General features: G+C 46.3%; 1 protein-coding gene across 6 annotated transcripts in view; it reads left to right on the plus strand.

Moving 5' to 3' along the window:
- The first annotated feature begins 17,698 nt into the window (after nucleotides 1-17,698).
- POLR3D (RNA polymerase III subunit D) overlaps nucleotides 17,699-26,612 on the plus strand; it is a 54,495-nt gene continuing 45,581 nt past the window's right edge. For 5 of the 6 annotated variants that reach the window (XM_077919323.1, XM_077919324.1, XM_028707677.2 and 2 more), the window contains exons 1-2: nucleotides 17,699-17,827; nucleotides 20,262-20,439. In XM_077919323.1, coding sequence (XP_077775449.1) covers nucleotides 20,272-20,439 — 168 coding nt within the window. In that variant the 5' untranslated portion in view covers nucleotides 17,699-17,827; nucleotides 20,262-20,271. Of the gene's footprint in view, nucleotides 17,828-18,377; nucleotides 18,958-20,261; nucleotides 20,440-26,612 lie in introns of those variants that run through there. The other variant, XM_077919321.1, reaches the window with a different exon arrangement.

A 26,612-nucleotide genomic window follows, 5' to 3' on the forward strand; every position in this document is an offset into this window, starting at 1 on the left:
AGTTTGGCGCTTTCCTGGCAACTGGTTTTGTCTTCATGTGGAGGCTTAGGAACATGAGAAGAGACCTGCTGGATCAGACCAAAGGCCCCTTTAGCCCTCTTGTTCTCACAGTGGCCAGTCAGGTGCCAAAGGGAAGCCCACAAGCAGGACATGAGGGCAACCTCAGCAACAAAGACCTAATGCCTTGCATACTGGAGATAATAATATGCAGCCATCATGACTGGTTTCCATTCATTGGTTTAAACCACTTTTAAAGTCATCCAAGCTGATAGCCACAACATCCTCCAGATTCAGACTGCCATGTTATACCCACTTGTCTGGCAGCAATGGCATGGTGTGGGGGAGCTGAGGGCCCCCGCGGTTCTGGGCACAATTTTGGGAGGGGTGCAACCAGGTGCCCCCACAACACGCTCCTTCATTGGAGCCTGGCTCCAGCACATGAGGGAGCTGACCAAGGTCTGACCCAGAGTGGACTCTTCTACTGGGTTGCGGCGCACAAGTGCGCCCCTCACTCAGGGGAGCGCCCTGCGCGCCTACCCCAGACAGTGGTACCTTACAGTCTGCCACTGTCTGGGAGCATGCCCCATTGAACTCCATGAGTTTTACTTCTGAGTAGGACTGTATACAAACATCACTTTATAGTGGATTCTGTGCATCCCACAGGTACATGTTCTTCAAGACATCTACATGACATTCTCACCCAAGTGGCAGCCCACACTTTGTTGTTGTCGTTTAGTCGTGTCCGACTCTTCTTGACCCCATGCACCAGAGCATGCCAGGCACTCCTGTCTTCCACTGCCTCCTGCAGTTTGGTCAAACTCATGCTGGTAGCTTCGAGAACACTATCCAACCATCTCATCCTCTGTCATCCCCTTCGCCTTGTGCCCTCCATCTTTCCCAACATCAGGGTCTTTTCCAGGGAGTCTTCTCTTCTCATGAGGTGGCCAAAGTATTGGAGCCTCAGCTTCAGGATCTGTCCTTCCAGTGAGCACTCAGGGCTGATTTCCTTAAGAATGGATACGTTTGATCTTCTTGCAGTCCATGGGACTCTCAAGAGTCTCCTCCAGCACCACAATTCAAAAGCATCAATTCTTCGGCGATCAGCCTTCTTTATGGTCCAGCTCTCACTTCCATACATCACTACTGGGAAAACCATAGCTTTAACTATACGGACCTTTGTTGGCAAGGTGATGCCTCTGCTTTTTAAGATGCTGTCTAGGTTTGTCATTGCTTTTCTCCCAAGAAGCAGGTGTCTTTTAATTTCGTGGCTGCTGTCGCCATCTGCAGTGATCATGGAGCCCAAGAAAGTAAAATCTCTCACTGCCTCCATTTCTTCCCCTTCTATTTGCCAGGAGGTGATGGGACCAGTGGCCATGATCTTCGTTTTTTTGATGTTGAGCTTCAGACCATATTTTGCACTCTCCTCTTTCACCCTCATTAAAAGGTTCTTTAATTCCTCCTGACTTTCTGCCATCAAGGTTGTGTCATCTGCATATCTGAGGTTGTTGGTATTTCTTCCGGCAATCTTAATTCCGGCTAGGGATTCATCCAGCCCAGCCTTTCGCATGATGAATTCTGCATATAAGTTAAATAAGCAGGGAGACAATATACAGCCTTGTCGTACTCCTTTCCCAATTTTGAACCAATCAGTTGTTCCATATCCAGTTCTAACTGTAGCTTCTTGTCCTACATAGAGATTTCTCAGGGGACAGATGAGGTGATCAGGCACTCCCATTTCTTTAAGAACTTGCCATAGTTTGCTGTGGTCGACACAGTCAAAGGCTTTTGCATAGTCAATGAAGCAGAAGAAGATATCTTTCTGGAACTCTCTAGCTTTCTCCATAATCCAGCGCATGTTTGCAATTTGGTCTCTGGTTCCTCTGCCTCTTCTAAATCCAGCTTGCACTTCTGGGAGTTCTCGATCCACATACTGCTTGAGCCTTCCTTGTAGAATTTTAAGCATAACCTTGCTAGCGTGTGAAATGAGTGCAATTGTGCGGTAGTTGGAGCATTCTTTGGCACTGCCCTTCTTTGGGATTGGGATGTAGACTGATCTTCTCCAATCCTCTGGGCCCACACTTTACCCTCATTCAATTCTGATTTTCCTGATCTGCCGATAATGTCATAAGGGGGAGGGGGGGACTCAACATAAAACTGCATGTCACCCAACTCTGGGTATACTGGAACACCTTGTGTGTCTGCTGGTAACGGCATTAAGTGCATGGGGATGTTTTACTCAGTGCCATCTATTGCCTACTTCTGCTGGGGAGTCATGTTGAGTGTGGTATATTGGAAAACTTGTAGCTAAGACAAATGAATAAATTAGCTGCATACAAACACATGCCCACCATGGCCGGTAGGTTTCTGGAACACAGAGAAGGTGGGGAGGGGAGGGGACAACAACACACTGTGCGGATGCATCCTATCAAGTGCCACCCACTAGTGTGGACAGAAAACATTGAGATATCAATGTAAGCGCAGAAAACATTGTAAGCGCCCGGGGGTGCAAACGAACATGCACTCAAACAGAATCCTATTTGTGCAACCCATGGGCTCATTAACATTCTGGTGTGTACTCAGCCTAGGTATGTTAGAATTGTGTTGTCACAACCTGTTTCCAAATCCTCTTCATTCTTTTATGTGGCTGACTAGTAATTCTAATATTTCAGACTAGCCATTCCATATTTCTTAGTCATCTCAGATGATTGGAACACTCAAATGATGACACAGGAAATATGTGCCAGCAGTATGACCCAGTGGTGATCACATCCATACAAAGCTATGTTAACGAGACACAACAGGACCCACAGAGGTTGGGCATTCCTTCAACTCCTAATACTGTTGCAGATCTGGGGTAATAGAGTTTAGGGGTACAAGGGCACCCATAACAGCTAAAGTTAATGAATGTTAGAAATTAATAAGTGATAATATTTGGGATATTGAAGGGAAAATTCAGGCTGCAGCAGTTCTCCTGAACTGTGCCAAACACAGAAATTCTGGGACTAGCCTATGAAAACTAGCCTGACCAGGCTGGATGTATGCAAGCCATTACCAAACAATGGCCAGTTACCTACACATCAAAGAAGGATCCTTGGGTCTGTGCAAAACAGAGTTGCCATGGTCACCATGAGCAGAGAAAGGTTTAGGATTGGAAAGAGGAGAGGAGGCAGGCCTTTTACACAGAGGGATGGGCAAGGTGTTATGGGGACAAGGAGGGGGAGGTAGGCAGAACTCCATGTGGGGACTGAAGGGCAGAACCATCTTGGCACTGGCTGGAAGAGGCTGCCCCCAGAGACTGGGAGCCATGACCGACTGCTGCCCTGGACCCCAGCTTGCCGAAGCTAAGAGAGGGGCAATGAGAGACACTCTTGGGGTGTAACATTCTGCTCCCCCACCACTGAAGACTTTAGGTGTAAATATGTGTAAAATAAACCATACTTCTTAAAGACACTAGCCTCCACTGTGCCTTGAATTCCCAACAGAAACACCACCCTGGGTGAGCGCCTGGAACCCCCTTGAATTTTGCTATCGTTCAGCAGAGATTAGGAAGGCATGCAACCTTCATAACAATATGTTTCCACTGTGATATTGAGGGATTTCCTTCAGGCTTCCAAGAATTCCTTGCACATTGCAAAAGACTGGGCACATGCAGAACACTGCATATGGTAGGTTGGGACTATTTGGCCACACTATCAACTGTTTGTAAAGTGGGAATGCACACGAGAACAGGATACCAAGCTCTGCTGTTAGCAGTCAATATCCATTACAGAAATTAGAACAAAATAGCGTAAGAAGAGCCTCCTGGGTCAGGCCAGTGGCCCATCTAGTCCAGCATCCTGTTCTCTCAGGTGACAATCAGATGCCTGTAAGAAACCTGCAAGAAGGATTTGAGCACAAGAGCACTCTCCCTTCCTGTAGTTTCCAGCAACTGCTACTCAGAGGCATTTCTGCCCCCAGCTATGGAGGCAGAGCGCAGTCATCACAGCTAGTAGCCATTGACAGCCCTTTCCTCCTCCACGAATTTGTATAATCCTCTTTTAAAGCCATCCAAGGTGGTGGCCAACACTTCCTACTGCAGTGGCATAGCATGGGTTGCCAGTGCCCAGAGCCACATGAAGAGGGTGGGTGGGAGGGAAACAGAAGCAGGACCCATGCTGGTTCAGTACTTCCTGGTTCACATGGAGAAGCCATTTTCAATGGAGCCCAGCGATGGAAGGGCACAGCTGTATTGCGGCAGCACCAGGTGTTGAAATTTTGCACCCCTAAGAATTTTGCACCTGGGGCAACCCCCCCTGTGCCCCCCTATGCTACGCCACTGGCCTACTGTGGGAGCAGATTCCATAGGTTAACTATGTGCTGCATGAAGAAGTCTTCTTTCTTTTGTCCTGAATCTTCCAACATTCATCTTCACATTGAATGACATTTGCCATTTTACTGCCCATTCACTCAGCACAGGAAAGAATGTACTGGAAGAGAATAATAGTCTGTCTAAACCAACACCTTCTGTTTTCTATGGTGGTTAACCTGATGTCTCCAGCAATCCCACAGGCAGGAAGTGAAGGAGGTAGCTCCCTCTTGATGTTGCCCCCCTCCGCAACTGGTGGTATTCATATTGCCCTTGAACATGGAGGGTGCATATAGACATCATGAGCAGTAGTCATTGAGCATTTAATTATCCATTTAATTATCGATTAGCTGTGGGAGGAGCTTATCAGAGCTTGTAGGGCAGCAGCTGAAGAAGGAACAAAAAGGGTTTTCTTGTGTGTGTTTCTTTGTGGCTGATTAGCTGCTCTCCCTGTGCAAAGGTCAGAGGGGGCAGGGCTTCTGTTGAAGTAGGTGATTAGCTGTGGGAGGAGCTTATCAGAGCTTGTAGGGCAGCGGCGCGCGCCTAGCGGCGCACACAGTTTAATCCATCTTTTAGATTTAGGGGAGCTAGTCTCAAACGTTTGTTGGGGGAGACCTAGGTTTTTTTGGGGGGGTTATTTGTCCTGTCTTCACGCTTTTTAAGATGGAGGACCACTGTAGCCACCCCCAACGACACGTTCTCAAGATGGAGGGTGAGGGAACAGCTGCAGTCGCCTGCGGTTCCTGCGCAATGTTTGCCATCTTGCCAAAGGTTGCAGGCAGCTTTACCTGCAGCAATTGTATGTTGATTGCCCTCTTAGAAGACAAAGTCCAGAACTGGAGGAACGTGTAGCTACGCTCCAAAGACTTAGAGAGCTGGAGCTCTTCTTGGAAGCAACAGTGAACACCGTCTCCACCAAGGAGGAGACAGGGGACACCCCTGAGAAGGAGGCTAGTTCACCAACACAGGTGCCAGATATATGGAGAAACATGACTCAAAGAAGTAGGAGGCCAAGGGTTCGCTCTGATTGTTTAGAAATACACAATCACTTTGAAGTCCTCTCCCCTAGCATGGAAGACGAAGAACAGACTCCATTTGAGGATCTCTCCCTCATTACAGTTGATCAGGTATATGAAGACGAGCAGCAAAGTCAGTCCTCAGGGAATGTGCAGGCGACCTTGGAACGGACAGCTCACGGAAGAACCCCAACCAAACCTAAGAGGAGGCATGTAGTGGTGATAGGGGATTCCCTACTGAGGGGAACAGAAGCAGTGATCTGTGGGCCTGACAAGATGTCTCGGGAGGTGTGCTGTCTTCCCGGGGCTAAGATCCAAGATGTAACTGAACGACTGCAAGGAATCATAAAACCCACTGACAAATACCCCTTCCTCTTGGTTCATGGGGGAACCAATGACACTGCAAGCAATAGCCTCCGGAAGATCAAAAGAGACTACGAGGCTCTGGGCAGGAAATTGAAGCAATTAAATGCACAAATTGTCATCTCATCTGTCCTCCCAGTTGAACGACGTGGCCCAGGGAGAGAGGGGAAAATATTGGAAGTGAACAGCTGGCTTCGCAAATGGTGTAAACAGGAACGGTTTGGATTCTTAGATCACGGACTGCAGTTTCTTGAAGATGGACTTCTGGCAAGCGATGGGCTGCACCTCACAGTGGTTGGGAGGAATGTTTTTTGCCAAAAATCTCAGAAACCTCATCAGGAGGGCTTTAAACTGACTAATGTGGGGGAGGGAGACAGTGCACCTGAAGGTAGGAGTCTATCAATTGATGAAGATGATCATCCAAATGTCATAGACCAAATGGAGCAAACAGCACGCAGACCTAGTGGTGGGAGGAAAAAATCCTTAAATAAGAGACACGGGGGAATGATTAATGGACTTCAATGTCTGTACACTAATGCGCAAAGCATGGGAAATAAACAAGATGAGCTTGAGCTCTTGGTACAGCAAACTAAATATGACATAATAGGCATCACTGAAACCTGGTGGGATAAGTCCCACGATTGGAATGTAATAATGGAGGGATACAATCTATTTCAGAGAAACAGACCAGACATGAAAGGAGGAGGAGTGGCGTTATATGTCAGGGATGTGTATACCTGTGAAGAGATCCAAGATTTAGAACCTCAAAACCAAAGTGAGAGCATTTGGGTCAAAATTAAGGGAGAGAAGAATAACAGAGACCTCATTGTGGGAGTTTACTATAGATCCCCAAGCCAAACGGAGGACATAGATGATGCCTTCCTGGAACAGATGGCCAAGCATGCAAAAGGAAGGGAGATAGTAGTAATGGGGGACTTCAATTACCCGGATATTTGTTGGATGTCAAACTCAGCCAAGAGCATAAGGTCAAACAGATTCCTCACTGGCCTTGCAGACAACTTCATTGTCCAGAAAGTGGGAGAAGCAACAAAAGGAACAGCCATTTTAGATCTGGTCCTAACCAATGTTGAGGACCTGGTTAGTGGGGTAGAAGTGGAAGGATCATTAGGCGCGAGTGATCATGCTCCTCTGAAGTTTACTATACAGCGGAAAGGAGCAGCCAAGCATACTAGGACTCAATTTCTTGACTTTAAGAAAGCCGACTTCATAAAACTTAGGGAAGTGCTGGGTGAGATCCCATGGACAGTAATACTAAAAGGAAAGGGAGTTCATGATGGCTGGGAGTTTGTTAAGAGGGAGATAGTAAAAGCACAACTTCAGGCAATACCAATGAGACGGAAACATGGAAGGTGCCTAAAGAAGCCAGGGTGGCTATCTAAAGAACTTTTAACTGAGTTAAGATTAAAAAAGGATGTGTACAAAAAATGGAAAAGGGGGGAAACCACCAAAGAGGAATTCAAACAAATAGCCAGCACGTGTAGACACAAAGTCAGAAAAGCTAAAGCACAGAATGAACTCAGGCTTGCTAGAGAGGTTAAAAGCAACAAAAAAGGCTTTTATGGGTATGTTCGTAGCAAAAGGAAGAACAAAGAAACAGTGGGGTCACTCAGAGGAGAAGATGGTGAAATGCAAACAGGGGACACAGAAAGGGCTGAACTCCTCAATGCCTTCTTTGCCTCAGTCTTCTCCGATAAAGAAAACAATGCCCGACCTGAAGAATTTGGAGCAAATGATTCAGCAGAGGAAACACAGCCCAGAATAACTAAGGAGATAGTACAAGAATACTTGGCTAGTCTAGATGTATTCAAGTCTCCAGGGCCAGATGAACTGCATCCAAGAGTATTAAAAGAACTGGCAGATGTGATTTCAGAACCACTGGCAGTCATCGTTGAGAATTCCTGGAGAACAGGTAAAGTCCCGGCAGACTGGAGGAGGGCAAATGTTGTCCCTATTTTCAAAAAGGGGAAAAGAGAGGACCCAAATAATTACCGCCATGTCAGACTAACCTGATCTCGTTTTTTGACAGAGTTACAAGCCTGGTAGATGAAGGGAACGCAGTGGATGTAGCCTACCTTGATTTCAGCAAGGCATTCGACAAGGTGCCCCATGATATTCTTGTAAAGAAGCTGGTAAAATGCGGTCTTGACTATGCTACCACTCAGTGGATTTGTAACTGGCTGACTGACCGAACCCAAAGGGTGCTCATCAATGGTTCCTCTTCATCTTGGAGAAGAGTGACTAGTGGGGTGCCACAGGGTTCTGTCTTGGGCCCGGTCTTATTCAACATCTTTATCAACGACCTGGATGATGGACTCAAGGGCATCCTGATCAAATTTGCAGATGACACCAAACTGGGAGGGGTGGCTAACACCCCAGAGGACAGGATCACACTTCAAAACGACCTTGACAGATTAGAGAACTGGGCCAAAACAAACAAGATGAACTTTAACAGGGAGAAATGTAAAGTATTGCACTTGGGGGGAAAAAATGAGAGGCACAAATACAAGATGGGGGACACCTGGCTTGAGAGCAGTACATGTGAAAAGGATCTAGGAGTCTTGGTTGACCACAAACTTGACATGAGCCAACAGTGTGACGCGGCAGCTAAAAAAGCCAATGCAATTCTAGGCTGCATCAATAGGAGTATAGCATCTAGATCAAGGGAAGTAATAGTGCCACTGTATTCTGCTCTGGTCAGACCTCACCTGGAGTACTGTGTCCAGTTCTGGGCACCACAGTTCAAGAAGGACACTGACAAACTGGAACGTGTCCAGAAGAGGGCAACCAAAATGGTCAAAGGCCTGGAAACGATGCCTTATGAGGAACGGCTAAGGGAGCTGGGCATGTTTAGCCTGGAGAAGAGGAGGTTAAGGGGTGATATGATAGTCATGTTCAAATATATAAAAGGATGTCACATAGAGGAGGGAGAAAGGTTGTTTTCTGCTGCTCCAGAGAAGCGGACACGGAGCAATGGCTCCCAACTACAAGAAAGAAGATTCCACCTAAACATTAGGAAGAACTTCCTGACAGTAAGAGCTGTTCGACAGTGGAATTTGCTGCCAAGGAGTGTGGTGGAGTCTCCTTCTTTGGAGGTCTTTAAGCAGAGGCTTGACAACCATATGTCAGGAGTGCTCTGATGGTGTTTCCTGCTTGGCAGGGGGTTGGACTCAATGGCCCTTGTGGTCTATTCCAACTCTATGATTCTATGATTCTATGATCTCCAGCACCTTTTAAAGCAGGAGTAGCCAGCCCCCAGTCCTGCGCCTGATCCATACACACCCACACACCAAGTAATTACAATATCTTGCCGGACCTCAACTTTGGCAAAATGAAAAAATACCGATGCAGTCCTGGGCAGAGACACTATATTTAAAACTCTCCTCCTGTCCTGGCACTGCAATGGAAGTTCGAATCCACTGCAGTGATGCTATGAATGTGTCCCTGTGTGTGGTTTGTGTAGCACGTAGGGTGCCCTTATGACAACACTCATGGCTAGTATAATGGAGAATGGTCAAAGCCAGGTGAGCATCAGCCTTGGACCTTGAAAGGGGTCTGCCTAGCCCAAACTGAAGCTATGGAAGCGAGTGGTTATTGCCTGATCTTGTGGTAGCAATTACGAACTGTGTAAGGAAGTACTTCTCTTTGCCTGTCCTGAGTCTCCTCTCCATCCACCTCACGGCAGGACCCTGAGCTCTATTGAGAAAGGAATAAAAACATCTCTCTGTCCAGTTGATCCTCCGCTACTAATCTTCTCATTAAGAAATTTACAATAAGCTTCAGAGGAATTCCAGTGGCTAATATCTAAAAAGAAATGTGCTGACTCTTAGTCTTGTCTGGAAGGCATGCTCTCTTCCCTCCCCACACTGCAATTCCAAATGCATGGGTGTTGGTTGGAAGTTATGAGGTGACAGAAAGGCAATCTGCAAATATTTAGAAGCGTTCTTCTTTCGTAGTAGATTTGCATGATCCAGAGCTCTGGCACTAAAAAGAGGTTCCGAGGTTACACTACAATGATCTCTGCCAGTTAGCAGAGCCAGTTCAGGAGCAGCCCAGACCCTGAGACCTAGGGGTGGCCCCTGGTGAGGGCACACAAATGGGCCCTGGAGATGGAAGTTAATTGGGAGAGGGGAGGGCAGGAAGGCAGACTACCCTATGCTATAATTTGCAGCCAGCTCCTGCTGGGCTGAATCTTGAAAGCTACATGCACAGTCTTAGTATTATTTTTTTTAAGGTATTAAAGGCACTCTTGTTCATTTCAGTCAATCAATCATTTTATTTGTATGCTACTTTTCCAAAGTTAAAATAATGTTCAAGGTGACTTAAAACATATAAAAAAATTACGCAGCTACAAACATGTGTCCCCTGTGTCAGGGGACACAGAAAGGGCTGAACTCCTCAATGCTTTCTTTGCCTCAGTCTTCTCCGATAAAGAAAACAATGCCCGACCTGAAGAATTTGGAGCAAATGATTCAGCAGAGGAAACACAACCCAGAATAACTAAGGAGATAGTACAAGAATACTTGGCTAGTCTAGATGTATTCAAGTCTCCAGGGCCAGATGAACTGCATCCAAGAGTATTAAAAGAACTGGCAGATGTGATTTCAGAACCACTGGCAGTCATCTTTGAGAATTCCTGGAGAACAGGCGAAGTCCCGGCAGACTGGAGGAGGGCAAATGTTGTCCCTATTTTCAAAAAGGGGAAAAGAGAGGACCCAAATAATTACCGCCCAGTCAGTCTGACATCAATACCAGGGAAGATTCTGGAGCAGATCATTAAGCAAACAGTCTGTGAGCACCTAGAAAGGAATGCTGTGATCACCAATAGTCAGCATGGATTTCTGAAAAATAAGTCATGTCAGACTAACCTGATCTCGTTTTTTGACAGAATTACAAGCCTGGTAGATGAAGGGAACGCAGTGGATGTAGCCTACCTTGATTTCAGCAAGGCATTCAGCAAGGTGCCCCATGATATTCTTGTAAAGAAGCTGGTAAAATGCGGTCTTGACTATGCTACCACTCAGTGGATTTGTAACTGGCTGACTGACCGAACCCAAAGGGTGTTCATCAATGGTTCCTCTTCATCCTGGAGAAGAGTGACTAGTGGGGTGCCACAGGGTTCTGTCTTGGGCCCGGTCTTATTCAACATCTTTATCAACGACTTGGATGATGGACTCAAGGGCATCCTGATCAAATTTGCAGATGACACCAAACTGGGAGGGGTGACTAACACCCCAGAGGACAGGATCACACTTCAAAACGACCTTGACAGATTAGAGAACTGGGCCAAAACAAACAAGATGAACTTTAACAGGGAGAAATGTAAAGTATTGCACTTGGGCAAAAAAAATGAGAGGCACAAATACAAGATGGGGGACACCTGGCTTGAGAGCAGTACATGTGAAAAGGATCTAGGAGTCTTGGTTGACCATAAACTTGACATGAGCCAACAATGTGACGCGGCAGCTAAAAAAGCCAATGCAATTCTGGGCCTCATCAATAGGAGTATAGCATCTAGATCAAGGGAAGTAATAGTGCCACTGTATTCTGCTCTGGTCAGACCTCACCTGGAGTACTGTGTCCAGTTCTGGGCACCACAGTTCAAGAAGGACACTGACAAACTCGAACGTGTCCAGAGGAGGGCAACCAAAATGGTCAAAGGCCTGGAAACGATGCCTTATGAGGAACGGCTAAGGGAGCTGGGCATGTTTAGCCTGGAGAAGAGGAGGTTACGGGGTGATATGATAGCCATGTACAAATATATAAAAGGATGTCACATAGAGGAGGGAGAAAGGCTGTTTTCTGCTGCTCCAGAGAAGCGGACACGGAGCAATGGATCCAAACTACAAGAAAGAAGATTCCACCTAAACATTAGGAAGAACTTCCTGACAGTAAGAGCTGTTCGACAGTGGAATTTGCTGCCAAGGAGTGTGGTGGAGTCTCCTTCTTTGGAGGTCTTTAAGCAGAGGCTTGACAACCATATGTCAGGAGTGCTCTGATGGTGTTTCCTGCTTGGCAGGGGGTTGGACTCGATGGCCCTTGTGGTCTCTTCCAACTCTATGATTCTATGATTCTATGATTCTATGATTCTATGAAACATAACAAAAGTAGTCATGAACAATAAAAAAAATGTCAAAAAGTACACAATCAAAATCAACATTACCACATAAATCATATGATCCAAAATTAATATACAAAAAATTAAAAGCAACAGCAGCCACACCGCCACACCTGGAGAGTCCAGCCCTCAAACTGCCACCAGGAGGGAGCCAGGGAAACCTGGAGACCTCTTGCCAGTAAATAATCCCTCACGCCTTCTGCATAGTAGGATTTGGGGGAAGCAAACTGATTTTCTTTGCAGCAGCAGCAGAATGCTGTATCTTACTAAGTATGTTCTTAGTTTAAAGTCAGTTTACTGTCATCTAGTGGTAGAAAAATGTGTTGTGTCTCCTCCCTACAGTTAAAACAGTTCCATATTTGCAATTACTTGAACAGTTGGAAAATCTTGGATAAAATGAAAACAAACAAACAAACAACACTTATTAACCTCCAGAGCAGGGGTCAGCAACCTTTTTCAGCCATGGGCCGGTCCACCGTCCCTCAGACCTTGTGGGGGGGCCAGACTATATGGGGGGGGGGGTGAACGAATTCCTATGCCCCACAAATAAACCAGAGATGCATTTTAAATAAAAGGACACATTCTACTCATGTAAAAACATGCTGACCATCCGTGGGCTGGATTGAGAAGGCAAATGGGCCTTAGGTTGCCTACCCCTGCTCCAGAGGGAGTTAATGTATTAAAAAGTATTAAAAGAACTGGCAGGTGTGATCTCAGAACCACTGGCAGTCATCTTTGAGAATTCCTGGAGAACAGGCGAAGTCCCGGCAGACTGGAGGAGGGCAAATGTTGTCCCTATTTTCAAAAAGGGGAAAAGAGAGGACCCAAATAATTATCGCCCAGTCAGTCTGACATCAATACCAGGGAAGATTCTGGAGCAGATCATTAAGCAAACAGTCTGTGAGCACCTAGAAAGGAATGCTGTGATCACCAGTAGTCAGCATGGATTTCTGAAAAATAAGTCATGTCAGACTAACCTGATCTCGTTTTTTGACAGAATTACAAGCCTGGTAGATGAAGGGAACGCAGTGGATGTAGCCTACCTTGATTTCAGCAAGGCATTCAGCAAGGTGCCCCATGATATTCTTGTAAAGAAGCTGGTAAAATGCGGTCTTGACTATGCTACCACTCAGTGGATTTGTAACTGGCTGACTGACCGAACCCAAAGGGTGTTCATCAATGGTTCCTCTTCATCCTGGAGAAGAGTGACTAGTGGGGTGCCACAGGGTTCTGTCTTGGGCCCGGTCTTATTCAACATCTTTATCAACGACTTGGATGATGGACTCAAAGGCATCCTGATCAAATTTGCAGATGACACCAAGCTGGGAGGGGTGGCTAACACCCCAGAGGACAGGATCACACTTCAAAACGACCTTGACAGATTAGAGAACTGGGCCAAAACAAACAAGATGAACTTTAACAGGGAGAAATGTAAAGTATTGCACTTGGGCAAAAAAAATGAGAGGCACAAATACAAGATGGGGGACACCTGGCTTGAGAGCAGTACATGTGAAAAGGATCTAGGAGTCTTGGTTGACCACAAACTTGACATGAGCCAACAGTGTGACGTGGCAGCTAAAAAAGCCAATGCAATTCTAGGCTGCATCAATAGGAGTATAGCATCTAGATCAAGGGAAGTAATAGTGCCACTGTATTCTGCTCTGGTCAGACCTCACCTGGAGTACTGTGTCCAGTTCTGGGCACCACAGTTCAAGAAGGACACTGACAAACTGGAACGTGTCCAGAGGAGGGCAACCAAAATGGTCAAAGGCCTGGAAACGATGCCTTATGAGGAACGGCTATGGGAGCTGGGCATGTTTAGCCTGGAGAAGAGGAGGTTAAGGGGTGATATGATAGCCATGTTCAAATATATAAAAGGATGTCATATAGAGGAGGGAGAAAGGTTGTTTTCTGCTGCTCCAGAGAAGCGGACACGGAGCAATGGATCCAAACTACAAGAAAGAAGATTCCACCTAAACATTAGGAAGAACTTCCTGACAGTAAGAGCTGTTCGACAGTGGAATTTGCTGCCAAGGAGTGTGGTGGAGTCTCCTTCTTTGGAGGTCTTTAAGCAGAGGCTTGACAACCATATGTCAGGAGTGCTCTGATGGTGTTTCCTGCTTGGCAGGGGGTTGGACTCGATGGCCCTTGTGGTCTATTCCAACTCTGATTCTATGAATGTATCTGGTTTCCAGAACTTTTTTCTGCTGGAACTCACAGGAACTCAGTTCTGGCACCTCTCAGGTGAGCACTATTGCCATAATAAGAGAGCAAGGGAGGTGTTCATGATGAGTTCTGGCACCTCTTTTTCTAGAAAAAGAGTGCTGCTTGTTTCCGTTATGTGGCAATGAAGTTCATCTACCCCATAACTCTTTTTGTTGCATATGGAGTAGAGGCTGCTATTTATTTATGTACAACATTTATATCCTGCTTAGTCTAGATAGAATAAAATATAAATTTTACTAATACTACAGTTATCATCATTATTATTATTTTAAAGCTATACATAATGGCAACATAAACCAACCAACCAATGTATAACTACAGAGCCTATCTATAAACATCCCAAACTGAACACCAACCATGTTTTGAGCAGATACCAGAAAGCAAAGAGAGAGAGATGGTGCCCTGTGTGTCCTGACACAGGGGAATTCCACAACTGAAGGGACACATCAGAAAAGGACCTCTCTGGTTATTGCACAAATGGATAGCTCCTGCATGGATTACCTTGTCCCATATGTGCTTCCTTGGCCACATCAATCCATGGGACTGACACTTGTACAATTGTCACATGATGTTCATCTCACACCTGTAAGGAATCAATCTTGCAGCATGGCAGCAACTACACACTGGAACTCCACCTTCATTGTGTTATTTTTAGTGCCTGCTGAAAACTTTTTTGTTTAGGCAAGCCTGCTTGTGAAGCTGACCTGTATTTTAATATACATATTTTGAATTTCTTAAGGTCAACTTGCAGGTGTTGCTCCTTATGAGGATATGGGTGCAGCTGCAGCCGAGCCCCTTGCCATCCTTCTGGCCACAGGAGTGTAGCTGTCCAGGGCTGGAGCTGGGGTTTTCTCTTCCTGTCCCTGCAGTCAGAGGTGGGGGCTGGCTTAATACAACAGAAGAGATGCGGGTGGCACTGTGGTCTAAACCACTGAATCTTTTGACCTTGCCAATTGGAAGGTTGGCAGTTCGAATCCCTGCAATGGAGTGAGCTCCTGTTGCTCTGTCCCAGCTTCTGCCAACCTAGCCGTTTGAAAGCATACCAAGTAGATAAATAGGTACTGCCATGGCAGGAAGGTAAACAGCATTCCGTGCGTTCTGGCTTACATTCCCAGCCCCTTTTTATTTATAGAAATTTGGAAAATACATAATAATTCAACATTTCAAATTTAATATTCAGTCAGCCAACCTAGGACTTCCCCTCCATCCCTCCATGGTTTCCCCAAATTCCAACTTTTGCTGCATATTATAATTACTCTTCTTCACAAAAAAAAACCCTCCATGATACTTTCCACTGCTGTTCTTACTCAAATCCAAGTTGTTTTCAGAGTTTTTAAATAATCCACAAACATTTCCAGTCCTCCTTAAAGTCAGTCTCTTTTTTATCTCTATTTTTGCAAGTCAAACTTACCAATTCTACATATTCTGTCAGTTTCAGCTGCCATTCTTCTTTAGTAGTTACTGCCTCTTCATGCTATTTTTGTGCATACAGTATAATGTTTGTGCTGCTGTTGCTGCATAAAAAAATAGATTTACCTGTTTTGTGGGGACATCTGTTCCCGTTATCCCTAATAAAAAGGCTTCTGGTCTTTTTGGGAGGGACACTCTCAGCCCCTGTGACGCTTGCGCCTCCAGTGACAAAGATGAATATAGGAGCACTGCAGACTACGATCTGTTCCTTCAGGGCTTGTGCAAGTCCCATTCGCAACAGGTCGTTTAACTCCCAGACCTTGAAAATTTCTATGTCACAGAATCTCCAGAGTATCTGGATTAATGTTCATTTTCTTGGCCCACAGCTCATTAAAATGACCAGATAGTGGCCCAAGACCTGCATGGCTTCCCTTGGCTCACATGACAGAGGGATATAGCTTGGCACCATCTTGCTTACTCTAGACTCTAGGACACGCCTTGGTGTGAGAGAGGGTGAGTGGCAACACCCAGTTATTGGCCACGTCCACCACTTAGCACACAGCCCCTGAAGGAGCAATGATGGAAACGTTTAGTCACCCCTGCTCTAGAGCAGTTTCATTAAGATCAACAGGGCTTTTCTGGAATAGATGAGCTGTGGGTTGCAATTGTAAATGGAGCTAAGCATTTAACCGAGCAGTCAAGTCACCTCAAGAGCTCACACTTTTGCATGTCAAGTAGAAAACCACAGGCAGCTAGAATGATGTTACCAAGAGGTAGTTTATTTGTCCTGGCCCTTGAACTTCCTTCAACCACCAGTTGTTAGACTCAGGGCAGTATCTACAATTGGCAGCTTCCTTTTGATCATCCATGAATAGCACCTTGGAACACCCATGTGCAGATGACTGAGTGAGCATGCAGCTATGCAGTGGTGCACATCTTTTCATGGATGTGCTCAGTGATGTCATTTAGTTCCTCCGCAAGTTAATCATCTTCTAGCTACTTACTCCTAAGTTAGCATGAATAAGACAGATGCAAAAAGAGCTTTCACGTATATTATCTTATTATGGTATTTGTTGCTGTGCTGCCTGGTTCTATGAATGTTCACTTAGGAGTACTTTTCAGTGGGGCCGGTGGGTCTCATCCCATGTAAGGGTACATAGAATTGCCATTTCTCTGCCTTCAGAATGTTCATCTGTGTTGCTTCCTGTCCTGGGCATCTAGGATAAAACAGTAGAAAATTCTAAATAAATGGATAAATCTCATTGCATTGATGTAGCATCATGGCTCTTAATTATTTCATTTTTCCTTCAGTTGACTAGTGAGACTAGCCTGCTTACTAAAGCCTCTTGTAAATGTGGAGCCAGTTTTAAAAAATAACTTCACTTTGTGTGTTAACAAAGAAGCCTGAGCAGAATAATTTATTGGAAGAGTTCCTGCCCCTCAAAGTCCTGCATTTATCACCAGTTTTAAATTTTCCTATTTTTCTCTCCAACAGAAGCATCACATCAGTCTAAAAGATGATTTACTGTTTGCACTTAATACTAAGCGCAATGAGTTTATATTTGAAAACCAACTTGTGAGAGCTTAAGTAAACTTCCGAGGTGGAATCAGAAACATTATTTTATTAAGAAACAGCCTCTGGCTTCTCTCTCGGTTGGCGGGCGCTGGTGACCTCTGAAAATGATGTATAAAATAGCACATGAGGTAGAGAGAAGAGGCAGAGAGGGACGTCAGGGGCTTCCTAGCGCCGACTATGTGAGAGGATTTGTGCTAAGAAACACTAACGCTGAATAGCACCTCCTGGCCTTTGCTTCCCGTTACGGGACCTGCGAGCGAGACTCTCTAACACCCCCGTAACGTTGCATTCCTCATCAGTGCTTATTATGTGGCTTGCCAACAAGTCCCAACTCTCCTCAGCTTAATTTTCCTCACCCTGTCGCTAAAGATATACTGTACAGTATATCACTAACCTTAAATTAAACTAAATTGAAACGCCCGTTACAAAAATGGCGGAGTCGTGGCCTTCCCTTCGTAGGAGCAGCAACGTTACAAAGTCAGAAAGCCCTGCCCACAACAAAGATGGAGGCTCCGTCGCTTCCCCTTCCTCGGAGAAGCAACTACTACAGTGCAGTATACGAAACTTCCAACCCCTGCCCGGGACAAAAATGGCGGGTTCGCGCTCCCCCCACTAATCCCTCCAGGGACGTAGCGACGCGAGCGCCCTTCTCAAAGATGGACGCCGCTTGCGCGCCGCAGCCTGTTTGCCGAGGCGGCGCCTGAGGAGCCGCGAAGGGCGCCGCGCGGGAGGTCGAGGGAAGGCGGCCGCTTCGGGTGCGTCGGGGGCCGAGAGGCCGGTTTCTCGGGGGTGGAGGAGGCGAGGCGGGCGCCTCGATGGGGGGCAGGAGCCCGTGTGGCGGGCTAGGGGGTCGGGGCGGAGGAAGAGGAGCTTTTCCTGCTGCCTCCGCTCTTCTCCGCCGCCGCCGCCGCCGCCTCGTGTTTCCACGCGAGGAGCTCAAGGCGGCGGGCCAAGTGCCCTGGTGCCAAGCTGCTCCGCGGGTTTCGGGCTGAGCAGCGGCCTGCGCCCCCAGCCAGGCCCCGAGGGGCACCCCCCCCTAACTTCATGCCACGCCAGGCTGGATCTCCACGAGGATTAAGGGTCGTCGCAGGAACAGGCTAGGAAGGGATTCAGGAAGGACCAAGTGCTCCAGGCATGGTTGAACTGCGGAACTCACTGCCACAAGATCCAGTGGTGGCCACCGGCTTAGATTGCAACTCTTCCTGCAACTATTTAAAAAATAGACAAACTCTGTGCTCCTCACTGTGGTGCACCCAAGGTCGATTTATGAATTAAGGGCAACCACGTGGAGGGGGGTGGCAGCCATATGCTTTGAATGCAAAAGGTCCTCTGTTCAATCCCTGGCATGTCCAGGGAGAGCTGGCCTGGCAAAGAGACCTGCTTCCAGTCGGGAGGCCAGGCTTCCTCAACCTCGGCCTCCAGATATTTTTTGGCCTACAACTCCCATGATCCCTAGCTAGCAGGACCAGTGGTCAGGCATGATGGGAAGTGTAGTCTCAAAACATCTGGAGGGCCAAGGTTGAGGAAGGCTGGTGTAGGCAATGCTGGACAGACTGTGTAAGGCAGCTTCCTGAGGTAGAATGTAAAGGAGTCGGGGTGAAATCTGGGGATTCTGCTGAGATGGGGGCAACTTTGCTGTCTAGCCCTGGTAATCTCAATGATGGATGAGAGACGGAGCTGCCTTCTGCTGAATCAGACTGGAGGTCCATCTAGCTCAGATTTTCAGACCCAGGACTCACCTTTTAGCTGCATTTGGGGATCCCTTTCTGAATTCCTTATATTTGCACAGTGGCACTGCTGCAACCTGGAAGTGGGCCCTGACCCACCAGTTGAAGACCAGTGCACCCGAGCATGGCAGAACTTTGGTTTTTTGACTCCACCAAGGGTCGGTGTTTCTGTGTCTCGCATAGTTTTATGTATGTGGCGCTGCTGCTGCTGTTGTTACATCAGAATGTTTTATGCTGCCTGCATGGAGTCTGTGAGATCCCCACTGTGCATCTGCTGCCATGTTCTGGATATGGTCTTTGTATCAACTGGTAGCCCTAATTTAAGAAGCTTTGGTGGCTATATGTTAGAAATGAAAGGCAGCAGCTGCACACAACTGGTTTTCCATAGGCTGAAGCAGCCCAAAATCAATGCAGACTAATTTTTTCAGGGGTCACCCACATACTGAAAGCAATACCAGCCCTTGATGGACATGAGAAGTAACTTAAGTTCCAGGAGTATGTATTGTAGTAATGTTTACTGAGGCCTTGACTCATAGATACCAACAGACAGGTCACGAAAGGCTCTAAATCAGGGGTCAGCAAACTTTTTCAGCAGGGGGCCGGTCCACTGTCCCTCAGACCTTGTGAGGAGCCGGACTATATTGGGGGTGTGTGTGAACGAATTCCTGTGCCCCACAAATAACCCAGAGATGCATTTTAAATAAAAGCACACATTCTACTCATGTAAAAACACGCTGATTCCCAGACCGTCAACAGGCCTGATTTAGAAGGTGATTGGGCTGGATGCGGCCCCCGGGCCTTAGGTTGCCTACCCTTGCTCTAAATATATAGGATGTGTAGCAGTTCAGGGGTGCTGGTGTTGTTTTGAAGCTATTCTACCTGTACGTCATCACCCCTCACCCCACCTGGAGTCAGGGGATGCTTGGCATTCCCAAATAACATCAATGCAGAACTTGCACTGATCATCCAGTCATAATTATGGCAGACGGAGGGAAATTGTGAAGATCTTTAATGAGGAAAAAGAGCACTCTGTTTCCATTGCTACTTGCTCATCCATGCATGCGAAGGCACCAAACCAGGAGCATAGAAAACTTAAGTGCTCAAAGCTTGTCAAGTATTTTATCTTTATGCTCATATTCTAGATTGAAGGGCTGAGGTTGACACACAATGATTTCCTTAAGGCCCCTGTAAAACTCATGTCCAAGGTTAGATTTGGCATAGGATTTTCAGCTCATAGCTTGCACTCTTACCCATTGCACCAGCTCTGTAGTTTGCCAAAGGCTTCTTCTTGAGGGCTTTGGTTGCATTTAACATTCTGTTGCTTCTCCCTTGTTCTCTCAGGTTGCAATTCAGGTTGCCCTTAGAAATGAAACTTTTGTTCAACAGTATGGCATGGTTTGGAAAGTGTCATGGTTTGGAAATAAGAGTTAAGAAGAGCTTTTGTTGACCTTTCCTCTGGCAGGTCATTCAAGATGTCAGAAGGAACCTCAGGTAACGATACTGGGAATCCTGGTGGCAGCATCCGGCCTACGCTTAGTGCTGCACGAGGGTTGATAGGGAGAAGAACCACTGCCCCAATTACGCCAGGCCGACTGCCCTCCATTCGCTCCAGAGACCTGACTCTTGGTGGAGTTAAAAAGGTAAGTGTTTAATGTTTAAGGAAAAACCCTGTAAGATACTCCCTTTTCTACACACACACACACACACACACACACACACACACACACACATTTCTAGGATGCAGGTATAAGAGAGAGACTGAAAAATGTTCTTTTCTGATCTGGAATGGAAATTCCCATGTTGTTAAGGGATTAGGGCAGAGGGCTAGCAGTTGGAACCCTTGATTCTAATTCATGGCACAGTGTTCCCTTCTGGCCTTCAGCAAGTTATTGATTCTTACTATGTTTTGTTTCCTTATCTAGGAAGTGGGAGTAATGTGTATCTACCTATTTCAACAGTAGGTTTAATCAGTCCGTAATTTAATGTTGAAATTCCTACCTAATGGAATTTTTAACCTTTCTGGTTGCAGGAAACTCAGAATAAACAATAAACAATGTGTGGTTTACCCAATAATGTGGTTTACCTCCTCTGAGCCATCAGATGCCAAATAATGCCAGACTGCCTTTTGGGCTTCCTATGCAGTCCAATACATGCCTACTGAGAAATAAGACCAATTAAGTTCAGTAAGGTCCAGATAAGTGTGTATAGGCTTGCAGCTGTAGTGGATGATTAGCACAGTCAGACACAATACAACTTGTGTTCTTAAATATACTGAAGTAGTTTGATAAGAAGAGGTTATACATACTACATCATGATCCTTGCTGTACTGTTGTTTTAAATAAAAATATTTTTTTGTTTTGTTTCTACAAAATATTATACAGGTGGTTTTTATGTATAGGAGGTTAAATCATATTAACAGGTCATCATCACTGTTGGAAAATGTGACTCAGATTTAAAGCAGTGGTTTTCAAACCATGTTTCAGGAACCCTGCAGTTCCTTGGGAACTTATCAGGGAAAAATAGTTTATTGAAAAAACATTTTACCCACCATGATCAGTTTGCCATAAGTTGCAAGGGAATATTGAGCGTATTCTAAAGTGCACATTTACTTTGCAAAGAGTGGTGTGAGGTCTGGTTTGCCAGGCAGGGCCTATTATCAACCAATTGTGCATGTTAGAACGTGCCTCAGACTCTTCTACAGCATGCATGGCTTCTGTGGCAGATGACTTAATGTGGAATTTTCTCTGAAGGTGAAAAGTTTGAAAACCTCAGGGTTGAAACCAGAAGTGCGCTTCCAGCAAACTCTAAAACTTGTGGGTTATCTGAAAGATCTAGCTCAGTTCAATCTGGAATTGATAGTGAATGTATTGACAAAAAAAAAAAAGGAAAAGAGATTTACATATTGCCAACTAAAGCATAACCATTAAGGCAAGTTGGAAGGTCATTATGATGGTTAAAATGACCTATTTGGCAAGAGTTTTATGAGGGAATTGTATGTACTGTACTAATAGCTTCCATATGAAAGGAATTTGGTTTGATTCCTGGAACTGATTTATTGCATACCAAGATGTTTTGTTAAGATTAATAACTTTGTCGTTTCTCTCTCTTGATTTGAATGTAATGAAAAGGAGGAGTGTCAGGTCATGGCTGGTGCAGTAATTCCTGTATTCACTTACAGCACTCATTGCACTCCAGAAATTTTTCTGGAAATGTGCATAGGATAATTTGCATCAGAAAAGAAAAATCAGTTTGCATTTTCAGATGCCCAAGAGAGTAATCTAATTTAGCATGCTTGTTTTACTTTTATTTAGTAAACAAATCTAAAAACTTTGAAACTGTCAAGCATGCCTAATAATTGTACTGCAATTGGCAATACAATTTATTGTTACTAATGAACTTATGAAATGGAAAAATGTCCACAGAAAAATAAAGCACTGGAAAATTTTCCACTCATTGGTCCTGGAGTGTGAAAGACAAGTTGCTTTTTAAACCTCCTAGGAAGTTGTATAGCAGCCTTCCCAAATCTGTGGTTTGGACTACAAATTCCATCAGTCCAGCTATGTATTTTCTGAGCTTGAAATGCTGTCCAACTAGTTCCATATTGCTTCTCAGCACACCTTACTATTCCTGTTGGTACTGTTTTTCTGGGAGGTTAGTTAGATATTTTGGTCCTTCTGTGTAGGGTGGTGTTCAAATGACAAACCTACATGGAACACCTGTTGGGCTGTGATAAACCAAGGAAAGGGTGCCAAGCAAGGTGGGAAGAAGATTATCTAGGAGCCAAATATTTGGAGTGCCTTTCCAGAATGTAAGACTTAATTAGCACACCTGCCCAGGAAGCTGGCAGATACCTGAGTGTCTTATTATAGTTCATGCTGTACTCAAGCCTTTCTTCTGAGAGCCACAACACCAATGCTGGTCCCTATGATATGCAGGACAGCATGCTTGCTTTACTACTGTTGCAGACACTCACTGCTGTTCCCATCTTGCAGATGAAGAGAACTGAGCACATAAGAGGGTGACTGGTCAATGGCTATATAGTGATTAATTCTCCCATTTGGCCCTTGGACTGTATGTCAGTACCTCCTGAGGTATAACACCATGATCAATATTCACCTCTAACTAAGGTGTAAATCCTTGGTCAGGAAAAATCCCAGACACTGCAGCAGAGTATTCCTGATAAGTATTCTCTTTTTTTATATGCCTGGTGTCTTTGTCTATGGAGTTTTCTTGGCAGGGATACTAGAGTGGCTTTCCAGTTCCTGCTCCAGGTGGATAACGTTTAGTCAAAACTCTCCACTATGACCTGTCCATCTTGGGTGGCCCTGCACATCATAGCTCATAGCTTCTCTGAGTTATTCAAGCCCCTTCGCCACGACAAGGCAGTGTCTGTATAGTTGACCTATATACAGACCTTTGCCGACAAAGGTCTGTATAGTTAAAGCTATGGTTTTCCCAGTAGTGATGTATGAAAGTGAGAGCTGGACCATAAAGAAGGCTGATCGCCGAAGAATTGATGCTTTTGAATTATGGTGCTGGAGGAGACTCTTGAGAGTCCCATGGACTGCAAGAAGTCCAAACTATCCATTCTTAAGGAAATCAGCCCTGAGTGCTCACTGGAAGGACAGATCCTGAAGCTGAGGCTCCAATGCTTTGGCCACCTCATGAGAAGAGAAGACTCCCTGGAAAAGACCCTGATGTTGGGAAAGATGGAGGGCAAAAGGAGAAGGGGACGACAGAGGACGAGATGGTTGGACAGTGTTCTCGAAGCTACCACCATGAGTCTGACCAAACTGCGAGAGGCAGTGGAAGACAGAAGTGCCTGGCATGCTCTGGTCCAGGGGGTCAAGAAGAGTCGGACATGACTAAACAACAACAACAATTCTCTTTTTTATTATTATTTGTTTTCCAAATTATTACAAATCCATCCAAATTACTTTAATTTTATATAATTTATTAAAATCAGGTTTCCCACTCCTGTTGCAGACATATGTCCATCTCTTCCTCCTGTTTCCACATCTTCTCATCTTTTATTTCCATTTCATCTATTACTTGTTGTTGTCCATTCTTGCAGCAAGCCATATTTTCCTCCTCACATGCAGCACCTCTGTCATCTCTTATAAATATAAAATCTATTTAACGTGTGCAGTCCTGCATAATCTTCATGTTGTCTCAGACCTAGTGTGCTGGGAGAGTTGAATATTGTCTGTCCATTCTTTGCTGCACAATCAATCTAAGGTCCCAGGGTGCAATGTTTACAAGACCACGTTCCCACTTCCGCTGTTGACCACTTAGACACAGGCTGTGGCTATAAATAACTTGCAGAGAACAAAGCAACTCTTACAATTAAAATTCCACTCTGGAGTTCTTCCTCAGCGGACAGTTACAGACAAAACCCTTTTTCCAAGTACAGCCGTTGTCAGGGCTGCCCCAGGTCCCAGCTCACAAGAGACCAACGCCAAGTCCAGTTTATATACAAAGATGTTTATTGCAGTGCATTGTACGCTCCACAGCCGAGGCGCGCAGCCCCACGTCTGTTATGCTTAGACCGCTGAAGTCCCCTCTGAGTCAGTCCCTCCTCTGCACCAGTTTAAGAGGCTTGAGCTGCTCCACCTCTTCCTTTCTTTCCTTTTCCGCAGGGTCTTCCTGCCCCCTGGGGTTTCGCCCCTCCTGGATTCCCCTGACGCGGAATCCCCAGACAGCTCTTCCCCCCTCCTGCGTGCTTTGGGACCTGGCTCCTCCTCCGGGCTCCCTGTTCTTCCGCGCGCCTCCACATTTGAACTTGGCGCGCGTTCGCAACCTCTAACCTTCCTCTTGACAGTTACACTACTCCCTGCACTACTCCCCTCCCTTTCCGGGAGGATGTCTTGCTCCGATCTCCCCTCCCTCTCTGCTTTCGGACCTGCTTCCCCTGTCACTCTGGAATCTCCACCCCCTTCACTGCGCTCTGGCGGAGAAGCCGGTCCCGACTCCCAGCTCCCACTTTGGGTTCCCCCGCTGGTCCCCTGCTCCTGACGAGTCCCCCCTGTGACTCCCCTTGGCCTGACCACAGGCGCCCCCTTCTGGGAATCCTCCGATTCACTTGAAAGACTCATGGAATCCCTCAAGTCATTGTCATCCTCTTCCTCGCTGTCCTGGGATTCTTCCCCCTCGCTCTCCGTCTCCTCCCTCACCTGTGCCTCAGTCCCTGAACCCCTGACAGCCGTTTATCAGATCTATGCAGCAGCTGCTCAGTCTTCTTACTCAGCATTTTTGCAGGGGAGGACAAGAGAGAAAAGAGACCATTTGAAAGCCATATAAAAGCATAAAGCGCCTTGTCCTCCCTTTCTAGCTGTTGTGAGGAATTTCAAACTTTAGAAAAAACATTCAAATACCTTCAAAGAACCAGACCCCTTTCGGCAGCTGATTGATTGCAACCTGTTATCATATGTTGTTTCAGGAGCGCCTCTTGATTAAACGCCAATATTCCAGATTAATGAGGAACCAGTCACAAACAATGCCGGGAGCGGAGGCTTGTCCATGGCAGGGACACACTCCCAGGTCGCACCCGTTCTGCCTTTCAAATTGGCAGACACGGGCTTAAGTGGCACAGCGGGATGCAGTGAATTCCCCAGAACCCACTGGGGGGCATTGCCAGGAATTTCATCTCATAAATCCTGGCTTTCCCCTGCCTGAACCTCCCCACAGCCCCGGAGGGCAGAAGAGAGCTAGCGCCATGAATCGTGACATCAGCAAGAACCCCTCTGATGCGTATTCTCATGCTTTTATCTTTCTCCTTCCCTTTACTCCCCCCCCCCCCCGCCCTACTTTGGAGACAGATACGCTGCCCAACATGTAGCCACCTGTGGCTGCACAGCTATACCATACTCCAGGGCAGTGGCGGAAGAAGGCAAGTGCGGGGGGTGCGGTGCGCCCTGGGTGTCAGCCATGAGGGTGGGTGACATCACCGTGCCACCCCCAACCCCACCCCACACTTGCTGCGCGGGCTGTACCCCGCTAGGGACAATGCTGTCATGGGCAGCTAGCGGCGCGCCACCCGGGCGCTCGCTGCGCAGGTGGCAGGCGACTAGGGACGCTCACTGCGCAGGCGGCTAGCCCCACCCTCGCGCAATTCCGGGTGCTGGGGCAGCTAGCTCTGCCCCTGCTCCAAGGATGGGGAACCTGTGACCCTCCAAACGTTTTTGGCCTTCTGTCAGTCCCAGCCAGCATGGCTAGTGGTCAGGGATGACGGGCATTGGGAGTTCATCAGCACAAGGTCCCCATCCCTGTCATAGTCCTAGCTCTCTGCCTTCCATCAGTGTGGCATATTTGCTTTTCATGATCATCTGGTCCAAATGCATGGGCACAACAAACTTTATTTTTCCTCTGCTGCATCTAGTATTTGTAAAGGTTCTATTTATCACAACCAATAACCATTACTTAGCCTTATGCTCCATGAATTTGTGGAATCTTGTTTTAAAGACAAGTAGGTTAGTCAGTGCTTGTTAGCAGCATCCTACCTATATACCTGTCATCAGTTCTGTAGGGCCCAATAGGACTTAGCTGCTGATTTGCTTATAGTATGTCTCAAATTCCCCCCTGGCGGGCCTGGCAGAGCACTTTGGAAACCTGTTCTTTGGCACAGAGCCCATGTGGTCCGAGTGCTGTTCAACTAAGTCTTATTCAAGGGAGGCCTATTGAAATCAATGGACCTAACTTAGCCTTGTTCATTAATTGTAGTGGTTCTACTCTGAGTAAAACTTAGCTGAATTCCACCCGAGTTCAGATCCCTTTGAATTTGATGGGTGGTTTACAAACCTCCATTTTGTAGTAG

Source organism: Podarcis muralis, chromosome 15 (assembly GCF_964188315.1).
Source record: "Podarcis muralis chromosome 15, rPodMur119.hap1.1, whole genome shotgun sequence".
Taxonomy (NCBI): domain Eukaryota; kingdom Metazoa; phylum Chordata; class Lepidosauria; order Squamata; family Lacertidae; genus Podarcis; species Podarcis muralis.